Source organism: Caloenas nicobarica, chromosome 6, assembly GCF_036013445.1.
Source record: "Caloenas nicobarica isolate bCalNic1 chromosome 6, bCalNic1.hap1, whole genome shotgun sequence".
NCBI lineage: Eukaryota > Metazoa > Chordata > Aves > Columbiformes > Columbidae > Caloenas > Caloenas nicobarica.
Genome location: NC_088250.1, coordinates 15,144,474 through 15,155,989, shown reverse-complemented (window position 1 = coordinate 15,155,989; position 11,516 = coordinate 15,144,474). Strand labels below are relative to the sequence as shown.

Below are 11,516 nucleotides of genomic sequence, written 5' to 3'. Positions count from 1 at the left end.
TACCCATTGACTCCTAATTAAGATGAAAAAAATACTTTACCACAGAGGGTTTACCACAGGACTTCTTTTTTTCACATGTATATATCTCACATACAGCACATGCTAGCTATTCATGTACCGTCTCAGTGTGCATTTCATATGCACACAAAAGTTCCAGATGTGCTGTGTATTTTGTTTAGTTGACTTTATTCTTCTGTAAAGCCAAGTGAAATATTAATCATTCATTTACTGTTAGGGGATGGGTCTTCTCATGTTTCAGTAAAGGGGGTGGAAAAGTAAAGTAAGCCAATTTTTTTCCTATTTAAGGCCAAAGCTGGGGAATGCTTGTGGCTGAGTTCTGTACATGGCCCGGTGCTGGAAGGGCAGGGAACAACCGATGTTGCTATTTTGAATAGATTTTTCTTCCCCCCCCATTTTTATTTTTGCACAGAGAGTCTCATGTCTAATATTTAGGCATGATGAGCTTTGTGCAAAAAGTAACTTTGCTCATTCTTGCGGTGTTTCAACCTTCTGTTATTTTGGCACAACAAGACGGTGAGTAATTCAAGCTTCTTATGATTTAATGTTTGTATTTTATTTTTATTTTCACCAATTATTTTAATAGCTTATAAGAAATATGTATTCACAAATCTCACCAGAACACTTTTCCTTCACTAATTCAGCAGAGTCAGATATTTAATGCTGAAGCTGAAAGCTGTAGGAGTTTGCATTACCATCCCAAAGGTTTCTCTTTACTTTGTTTTCTTCTGTGGTTAAAAGAACTGTACAGTGCTGCCTGCCTTAGCTGCATTTGTTCTTGTTCTTACTTGTTTTCCTATGACAGACACCAGAGGGTTTTTAAACTATTTCTTTTAACTCTTGGAATAACATTTTAACTCTTAGCTCTGTGCTGCCTACAAGTTATTTGTCACAAGCAGTAAGTCTTTGCTTCCAGTTTTTTTATTTGGAGTCCTCCTTTGTACTTGTGTGTTTTCCACTGGCAGCGTGGGGGGTTGTTTAAACAATTTGCATGCGGCAAACAGGCTTAAAATTCTAACCAACAGTTAGAACTAACAGTTTTTAAGACTGATATAAGAAAATGTGTTAGTTTACAGGATTTTTACTTTGACATAAAGCAGGAGGGTAAATTAATTCCCTCATCTGAAAGTTTGAATCGTGCATCTGCAGACTGTTTCGGTCTCTCATGAGACTGATTAGCAGCTGATGGTATCCGGGACTCCATGCGAGTGTGTGTGCATGTTTACAGAGAGTGAGAACACCAAAAACCAAGTCAACATGGAATTTAGAGAGGGAAAAAAATACTTTGTGTACAATAATTCAACTCAGAGCGAAGATAAGTGTGGTATGAGTATTTAAGTTAAACAGATGACATTCCACAAGTACAGCTGACCTTTTTTGGATGTGCTCTGTTCCTGCTTTCCAGACATTGTAAACCAGACCTTCCTTAAGATAAAACATTTTTCATTCTTGTAAATATAAAAGATCCGCAATGTATTTATTCCTGCATCGTGGCAATGAATAACTTTACAAATAACTTGATAAGCAGGAGCCAAATACACTTTAGTGCAGTAAAGGAAAGCCAAATTCCTTTCAAACCACACCCTACCCCAGTCTGTATGACAGAAATCATGAAAAAGATTACTTTAGCCATTTCATGGCAAACCTGTCTGCCTCTGCATACCTGGAAAGGCACCGCTGCCGAGGGGGAGGCTGTGAGCCCACCAGCAGGCTCTTGGCAGCGGGGCAGTTGGAGCTCAGGGGCTGTGTCCATGGGCAAGGCAGGTAACAGCATCTGCAACAGCACCGTGCCCAAATACCAACCTCCCTCACCATGCACAGACACAGGCTTAGCCTTGGGAAGTATCTTTAAAAAAATCCATGAGCATGTAAAGCTGTTCTGCAGAGAACAAACATAATATACTGTGAACTGATGCTTTTCTGTTTCTGCTTTTCCAGTATATAAACTAACTCTTCAGTAATCCTGAGAGAAGAAAAGTTTATAAAATTTGAGCAAACACATGCTGTGACTTTTCTTCCGCTTACAGCAGCAAATAATATATGTATTGCATATATTTAATGTGCATTACGTAGATTTTTACAGATGCATATATCTTTAGAGGGATAAGGACTAAGCGACTATCCGATAGAAAAAGAAGGAACATCAGTCTTATTTCTCCCAATAAACAAATCCTCCCTGAGCATGAGGTCTCTTTCCTTCACTCTGGTCATATCCCTGGACATTTCTGAGGTGCAATATATATATGTGACTCAAGAAATGGTAAATTTTGGGTAGAAGAACAATATGTAAATGAAGTGTGAGGGAGTATTCTCATTTTTCTGCCACATTCCTGTTTCATGGTGTAGTAACATTTCCTTACTGGGCTAACTTCCATACTACTTACAGGGATGAGGTTACGCAGAGAGACTGATAAAACACCTAGTTATGCCTTAAAATAGCAAAGTCTCTTCTCTCTTTGGAATGTTCCTTTCCTCACATTTGAATATGATTTTCTCACAGCAAATAATAATTGAAGGAGTTGATTATTAGCATCACTAATTCATGTGCAGGGCAGCGATGGATTGTGAAGCCAAAATTTCCACAGTTCAAAAGAGAATTTCCAGACATGCTAAAATGCTCTCTCTTGTCAAGAAAAATGTTTATATGGTTAGCATCAAATGTAAGTCAATATAAAATTTTCCTTGGGAAAGCCTGCCAGGAGGCAAGACTTGGCAAGATATTAAGGAAACTGCTTGGTATACACTAAGTTTAGGATAGTCAGATGTATCTCTGGGCTATATTTCTTTGTCTTGCTGTAATAGCTAGGAATGGAGATTTGAGTACAGCCTCAGGCTGAACCCCTCTTCAAAAGCTTGGAGCTGGATATCCTGGAACAAGCCATGAACAAAAGTTCACTAGGGTGCTTTTAGCCTGCAAATGAAATCACCTTGACACAATTCAGGTTTTCTGATGTGTGTCAAGTCAGTGTAAGGCGTTTGCAACCTCTGACCATGTTCAAGATAAAATGCCTCCTGGTGACTGACATGACATGAAACTGGTTCTTCAGAGATGACAGGTTATTCAGATTCTAGCAATGTCTGTTCAGTTCCACAATTTGAAGGCACCTTTACATCCTGCATATTAAACTCCAGAAAGTGTAAGAACTTTGAATGGTCCTTTAGGAAAGAAATCCATTCTCTACCCAGCCAGCACAATTTGTGCAAGCATTTGTTAGCCTTACGGCCTGCATTCATGCCATTTATCTTGAGTTTGTAGAGCTGATCTAGATAGCTGCTTCCAGAAGACAGCATAAATTTTAACTAGACAGACTGGAGGTATTTGGCAGTTTCCACTGACTACAAAGGAAGCATGTGCACAGCCCTGCTCACGTCTCTGCCAAAAGGGAGCTCAGGGGCATTTGGGCCTGTCTCAGCTGCATCTGAGATGGGTAAGGGATGTCTCAGTCACCTGGAGTGTGACGCATCTCAGATGTGCACTCCATAGTCCTTGGAGAACTTGACTGAGATCATCTGGAAAACCCTACTGCTCTCGAAGCTGTGTGAGATCAGAGCCAGAAACCCTTCATTAATATTCCAAATATTTTTTTTGCTCTAATGTAGTTTAGTGTTTTCTTTGTAATGTAAGTATTATCTTGGATTTTTGGTCGGGAAGCACATTCTGAGGTAATGACTGAATGCTAAAATATTTCTGAGAAGGCTTATTGATCTTTTGTATTACTTTAAGTTGCAAGTGACAGTTTTAAAATGAAACAGAAATATTACATGCAGGTTTCAGAAGGCAATATGCAAAAAACTCTTTATGCTGAGCACCTACTTCTGATCTCCCAGAAGAGAAGGATGATATTTTAGGAAAACTTGTAAACAGCTTTGTTTAGCCATTTTGCTTTCTTTTATTAATTCGAAAGGATTAAACAGGTAATGAAGTAGATGGGTACTGCACGGATGCACTATATTTGTGAGACAGTCAAACTGACGTTTACAGCTCTTATATATGTGCAACATTGCATATAAGCATATTTTGTTGATAAATTAGATAGTTTAAGGGTAATGCTAATGAGACTCAGAAATACCTTTCCTCAAAGGTTTTGGTAACACAGAAAAGTCCTTCTGCAGAGTTTTGAAGGTAAAACCAGATGATGCATGTCCGTGTGCCAACAGCTAATTACGCCCTCATAAGTAACCTAGACTATGTGAAGATATGAAAGATGAGGGGTCTATGGCTCTTCTTCCATTTTTCCTAACTTTTTTACCAAGCACACAGCAAGCAAGGTTATGCTTAGGAAAATGGAAACATTTCTTTCTGGTCTGGAAAAATCACGCTAAATGAAAGCCTGGGGAATCCATCCCCTCTAAACATTACATATATATGTTCTTGGAAGTATGACAAATTTCATAAACACATTTTAGATCATACATCCCTGGAAGACATTAGCCTTAGGAAAATGAGACCATAATATATCCCTTTCATTATTTTCCAGATTTGTCTTTTCATTTGAGACCAAATCTACATAGACTGATTTTTTTAAAAGAGGGGATGGAATTAGAAACATCCATTGCTTTATCACAGGAGGAAGAGGCAGAGGTAGAAGGGCGTTGTCTCTCGCACAAATATTACTGTTGGTGCCTCAGAGTCATTACATTTGCTCCCTTCTCCGTGCTGCAGATTACAAGCAGATCCTGTTTCCTTCTCCAGCTTCTGCCAAAGTCCTGAGGTTTCACATAGGCATCCAGGTGTCAATTGCAAAATGTGAGTTGATGCCAGCCTTGCACAACAGCTGGGTGTTAGTTTTAATTAGTGCTATTCAAGAGAAAGGAAGGAGTGAATTGCTGTCACCTTTTTGTTTCACAGGCTGGCTGATAAACTAGACAGACGTGGATCAGTTAGTCATTGTCCCAGCTGTGTGCTGGTGTTGTTCAAACCTTGCTTTAATGAGAAATGTGCAGCAAACGGGACATACCTGGCATCATAATTGGGAAAGTATGCTCTAGGTCAGTAACGGAAATGATGCAGACTGTTGTTTAGCATTTTGGATTAAAAGCAATTTTTTCAGAGTTGAAAGGTTCATCTTACAAGTAGAGGGAAACAATAACAAAGTTTATTTTCCCAGGCTAGCGGGCACTGTGAAAACTATATTGATCCTGATGTTTGCATGGTAGGTTAGTGATCTGGAGAAGAGCACAAGTCACAGCTGCTCTTACAGTTGTAAGTTTTAATTTGTTGGTTGGAAGTAATAATTCATCAAAACCCACAGAAGTGGAAGTTAGTGCAATGATCATGTCTTTTAATGTTGCAGATTATGCCGTCCTTTAGTCACACTTGTTTAAGAAATTAGGCAAAAGATCTCAGCTAAGAAAAGGAAAACTGTTGGCAATGGCAAAGATGTTAACATAGTGGGGTTTTTTGGTCTTGAAGTAACTGGATTAGATTCCCACATCATTGCAGAAATTCAGTGTGATGGGGCAAAATTAAATTTGTTATTGGCAACACCCAGAAAAACAAAACTCAAACTTGAACAGGGTGTAATAAAATCTTTTCTGATTCAGCATGACAACTGATAGCCAATTCTCCTTGTGGTAAATTGTAGATTGCACAACTTTAATGTGGTTTAGAGTTCAGTACATACCATCTGTATGTCTGCAGTTTTGAGATGTTCTGATTTTTTTTTTTTTGGCAGATGGTAAATAACCTTCAACCCAAAATGGAACAAAAATTTTAGTGTCATCATTTTACCTGCTGCAATACTTCACTAGCCTATGATAATATACCCTGTACAGAAGGAGAACTCAGCACGGATGTGATTCCTTGTCTAGGAGTGATGCAAGAAGTGTTATTTTGCTTCTGTACCTTCAGGTCAGGCCGTTGAGGGGAGTGTGGATGGGTGCAGAAGGATGCTGGATCCTCTGACCCTCAGGACGCTGCCCATCTCCAGCCGAGGGGATCCAGTGGATCCCTCCTGGAGAGGAGTGTCTTTGGGGCTGTGCTGCTCAGGATGATGTTATCTCTGTTTCAGAGATGCTGCCTGGTGACTCACTGCAGTTGGCTTCCCATGGCCATGCTGCTGCCAGGTATGGGAGCCGGTGCTCTGGCTTTGTTACTGCTGCAGGGCAGCTACTTCTCTATGGGTTTTCTTCCTTCCATTGAATCTTTAGAGGCACTGGGTTTGTAAAACTTTACTTCTGTCCTCTCCATGGCTTCGGTGACAAGAGATGCTTTGAAACTGGCAAAATCTATAAGAAATTCCCACAGAATTTCCTGATCTTTCTCCATTCAGCACAGTCAGACACTTTGTATTTCAGGGAAATAAGATTTCCATATTTATGTGGAGGGACCATGCCATTAATATTTCTCAAATTGCTTTGAGACTGTATAACAGTTTCAAAGATTAACCCTTACATTGCTCTTGGCTGTGACTGATGAACCGATAATCTCTACTGGCAGTAAAAAATTACATCTACCAGGAGTCAGTCTCTTCTGTAAGTATAACAGAGATAGAGAGGTGTGCTTATCCTATCTTAAATGTCGGAAGGGTGCAAGTAGGAATGAGTTCCATCAAAGACTGTAGAGTAATAAGTTTTTCACAGAGAGGCATAGTAAATTCTATTTTGCATTTATATTTTCAAGCTGTCATTATTTTTTCTTGTCTTGTATTTCATAGGAAAGGCTCTCTCCATTTTGCTCTGAGAAAACTTAACCTACTTCCAACCACTGCTTTTATTCATTTATTTTCACTTCAGAGCCAATCTTCTTGTCTCCGAGTTTGAAAAGTTGAAGACTCTGCCTGTTTCATGTCAAAATGACAATGGAAAACATGATATAACCCCCTCCAACAACAAGCGTTTGTTGGCTTTAGTTTGGATAAGCTTCAGCTCTGGGACTTCTGGCTTTGTTTAGTGAAAGTACAGCAGAAGAGATTCCTTTCAGATTAGCTAAGAGACTACTTCCATTTTCCTTCATTTACGTCAAACCCTTCATTTAAACACAAACTATCAGAGTGAGAATGAAAATGGTACCTCCTCTAACAATGTCTGCACATTTTCGCCTTGCTTTGATTCACACAAGTACTCCATGAAGAAACATCTGCCAGGGAGGAGAAAGCGTGCACAGGACATTAAACAGGAAGAATGTGATGATAATGGGAAGACATATATTTTAAGGCCGAATGTGTTTTGTTATTTTAAAAGCCCAGGCCTTCTCTTACAGCTAAGGGGAGACACAAATGACACTCAGGAAATGGGGGATGTGACTTGTAGATTTAAGACTTTAGCCGAGTTTGTACCAGAATGGCCTTCAGCATTACACAAAGCTCTCCACAGCCACGGGAGACTCATCCCTTTCTGCTGCTGGTTTTCTCTTTCTGTCACTGTGCATCCCACCCCAGAGTGTGGCACAGGCACCTCTGCTCTCCTGCCAGGCAGCAAAACATGTCCTTCCATGTGCAAATCTTGTGTGGGCTGCTGCGGTGGCTTCGGGCGCTGCTCTGTTCCCAGCCCCACCACTGCAAAGGGCAGCAGAATTGCAGGAACACCCTGTGCACGTTTACAGCAGTAGATATGAAAGAATTTGTGAAGAATCCAGGTCTGGGCCTGGCAACTACTTCCCACAGCAATTCAGCTTTGATAGTTCTTGGAAAACTTCTGGACATGATTAGTTCCCACTGACATTCCCCACAGTTCACGCCCAGTGACCAGTTGGTGCATTAGCAGACTGTCTGCTGCAAACATCTCTATACCTCTGTTCTTTCCCTTGGTGCTGCTGCTTTTTCTTCTCTTTCTTTTTCTTCTTTCCATCTTCTTTTAGGAAAAGAAGCAAGGGCAAAACTGCAGCTTCTTTTTCAAGCAGACACAAAAGAAACAATTGCTCACCCAAACACAGCTAATGGCAAATATGGGAAACGTCGCTCATTGTTCCTTTGGTGTTCAGTGTAATAGCCATGCTGAGCATCAAAGGAGGATGATCTACACCCCCCCCAATGCTTTCCTTCAGCTATAAGCAGTGAAAATAGTATTCCTATTATCTTGGAAAACACGTCTATGTTCATGAGAGGTTCTTTAAAACAAAATTATATTTTTTCTGTGTTTGGCTTTAAATCAACTGTATGATGTTTGCTTGTTTCCCTGCAGAGCAGTAGTCATTCTGTGCCAGCTGTTTAAGAGAAGAATGTCCTACTGAAAGCAAACAATAGGCTATGTAGTGGGAATTGCAGATCTTTGAAAAGAGTAATTGAAATCTGCTCAGACATTTTGAAGATGCGTTGCACAATATTCTAAGCCTGTTGGTGGCTTAGTCGTTGGCAGGGTGGTCCTCTTTGTAGATCCCTGGTTTTTTTGTATAAACAGAAAAGCATAAATGTGAAGCAAAAAAAAAAAGGGGGAAAGAAGAGAGGCATTCAAGTCCAACTGGTTGTTCTCCTGTTAGAGTAGCTGAAGAGAGAAACAGCATTGTAAACTTCCTTCAGTGAAGAATCAAAAAAATCTTCATTTATCAGGTTTTCCCTGGCTCAGGCTCTTCCACTCCTACCTTTTAAGGACTGCAGCAGATAAGCTCTGGTGGATCTGGCTGTGTCTGCCGGAGATGTTCGAGTCCTCCTCTGCGACACAGAGCTGCTTATTGCCAGCCTGTGCCAGCAGCTGTCGCTGCACAGAGCAGGGGAGCTGCGTGTGTGCCAGGCTTCAGGCAGCCGCTTCAGTAGCAATGCTCCTGACCTCTGATATTAATTAAAAAAAAAGCTCTGTGCATGCAAGCCCTTCACTGCATCAGAAGTGTGGCTTTTCCCTGACAAGGGAGCTAGTTAGGAAGATGCTTAGGTCTTCACGCTTGAAAAATAGGATAGAACTTGGTAATTAAAAGGGGCCCCAAAATTAAGAATGTTGTCTGTGGTACCCTGAGAAAACCCTCACAATATTCACTTCAGTAGCCTTAGAAAGTTGACAATAAGAATGTTGTATCCAGTGTACAAATAGCTATTTAATATCCAATATGAGGCAGATTAAGAAGAATTTCAAATACTGCTGTCTGTATCCAACATACTGTCCAAAATGGATGTGGGGTGAATTAGTTCAAACTGGAATGGGAAGTGAATGAATACAAACTGTTTTGCAGATGAAGCTGAGTTAATGATGTTCTATGCATGCAGAATCTCCCTCCTGACCTTCTGAATTACAAATACTTTTAATTTATTGGCAGCCAAAGATATGATTCTTTTCTTTAGACAATATGCCAGGGTTCTTTAATCCATCACTGGAATATGAAATACAAGAACCAAACCCTTCATTTACTTTCAACATTTGAAATTACAGGGAAATCAATAAAATTGTGCAGGGAATTGTGTTAGTGTAGAATTTGACCCCCTGCTGCTTTACTCATCTCTGGTGTAAATTCACTATGGCTATGGGCTTATATTGGAGCTGACTCTGTCCAACATATCTGAAAATATAAATGATATTACCATATGTACCATACTGCATTGTAACATTTCCCATCTGTTTCAGTCTCAGGAGAGAAGCATTGAATCAAGCTGATTTCTTCCAGGGGAAACCACAGAAACAACATTGCATAAAATCGTTAGCCTCTCACTGAGCTAAGGGGAAAGAGAAGATCATGTCCCACTTGAAATGTTAATCACTTGATAAAAATCATTATAATGACTAAGTTAGGCAGTGAAAACCAAAATCATACATTGTTTTTATCCCCACAGCCTTTAGGTTTTGTATTGTGAGAAGCGTAAACTATCCTGAATTGAGTAGTTTCAGCTCAGTGTTTTACACGAGGTGCTATGTGTAAAGCAAGCTGTAACAATTATGTTTCCAATGGTTCACTCTCACTTAGTAGCTCAGAAGCTGAATCTCACTTTCATGATCCTTTGGATCTGTCAGACTGGTCGTACAGTTTGGGAAACCTGCTTGTACACAATGACTTTTCCAGTTTTTCTTTCTTCTTGCCAGGACAGACCTGCTGCAAGAAATGCTGCAAAGACTCCTCCAGTGTTATAAACTATTTGTGTCCTAGCTAAAATCAGAAACACGAAATTATATGTCTTTGAGATATACCTTGGGAGTGATTTTATTTTTTTTTTGAAAGCTCTGACAAAATGTTGTGCTTTCTTTAGAAATATGTTAGGCCAGCTTCATATGGGATTAAATTCGAAGTGTTCATGTGTTCAAAATTAAGATTACCTTGGCAGTTGAACTCTGGTTATAGAAGTCTTCATCGACTCCCCAAAGAGTGGGCGGGATTTATGTTTGAAGAAACTAATAAATCTATAAAATTGCCAGTAATCACATCAGACCTTGAATTTCTGTCAGTTTCTGTTCGGTTTAGGACTTAGACACAAGTCTTTGTGCCATTTGGCATCATTCACTCTACAGACAAGGAGCACATTAAAATCAGATTACTGTAGTGAGAGTTTATGCCAGCACTGCACTAAATAGCTACAAATACAGCGATTGCAGCCTGCTGCTTATTTTTAGAGTGACACCAACTGGCATAAAAGGTGACAAGCCAAAAAAATATTGTAATGTAAGAACAGAAGGCATGGAAAAATCTCATAGGCATTTTACCAATAATGGGAAGAGTGACTGAAAAATTATGCAATGGTCCCTCTAAAAGGCATTGAATGTGCTGAATTAAGATGAAATTCTTACTGTGCGTCCTGCTCTAATGCAAACAGTTACCCTTATTAAAAGGTTTGATTCTGTCAGGTGCTGAACACCTTCAGTTCCCTCCAGAGTAATTAAAAGTGGGTGTTCTTTAGGTCTGATCTAAAGCCCAAAATCAAGGCAGATTCTGATCGGATGCTGTTTACTCTTAATCAAGAATGAGTGATACATTTTCTGCAGATAACAGCGAAACAGGTCTATCTCTACTAAATGGGCAGAAGTATAAATATATAATTGTCTGAGTTAGAGAGTCAACCTTTTGAGAGAGGACCTTGGAGAGGAAATCCCAGAACAATGTCTCAATACAGATGGTCATTCAGGAATATCTTCCTCCCTTACCAAAAAACAGTTTAGACTGTGATGTTGTCAAGGAATAGCTAACAACAAAAGTAGTATAACCTTCTCTTGAATGCATCAGATGTTTTCCTCAAAATGGCTTTTATTAATTCAGAAGCAGGTATAACAATTCCCTGGGCAACCCCAAAAAACCAGCAAGGTGGTAGATATATAGCAGTCTACTCTATAGTTTTGCCAAAAGCAATCCACACCAACTAAACAAACAAGCAAACAAGTCTTTGCACTTGGTTTTCCTATTGGCAGTTCTGAAACAAGAGAACTCTTCTGCCATTGTTCTTCACGCCGGTCCGCAGCTGAAGCCGGAGGGGCTGTTGTGTAACAATATCGCTGATGGGATATCGCTGATCCCTATTTCAAAGCAATGCTTCTGTGGCAAGGTGACCTTTAGATGTTGCATGAAGAACATCATTCAGGGTTGTCAACATGCCTTCCTGAATAGAGCAATTTATGAAGCATAAATGTTGAGGCAGAACTATGTGACAAAT

At 39.9% G+C, this 11,516-nt stretch overlaps 1 protein-coding gene across 1 annotated transcript in view; it reads left to right on the top strand.

The window, feature by feature from the left end:
* Positions 1-324: 324 nt before the first annotated feature.
* Positions 325-11,516, top strand: part of COL3A1 (collagen type III alpha 1 chain) — a 51,580-nt gene continuing 40,388 nt past the window's right edge. Inside the window, exon 1 of the mRNA XM_065637307.1 lies at positions 325-534. Within this exon, the coding sequence (XP_065493379.1) occupies positions 456-534 (79 nt within the window). The 5' untranslated portion in view covers positions 325-455. The remainder of the gene's footprint in view (positions 535-11,516) is intronic.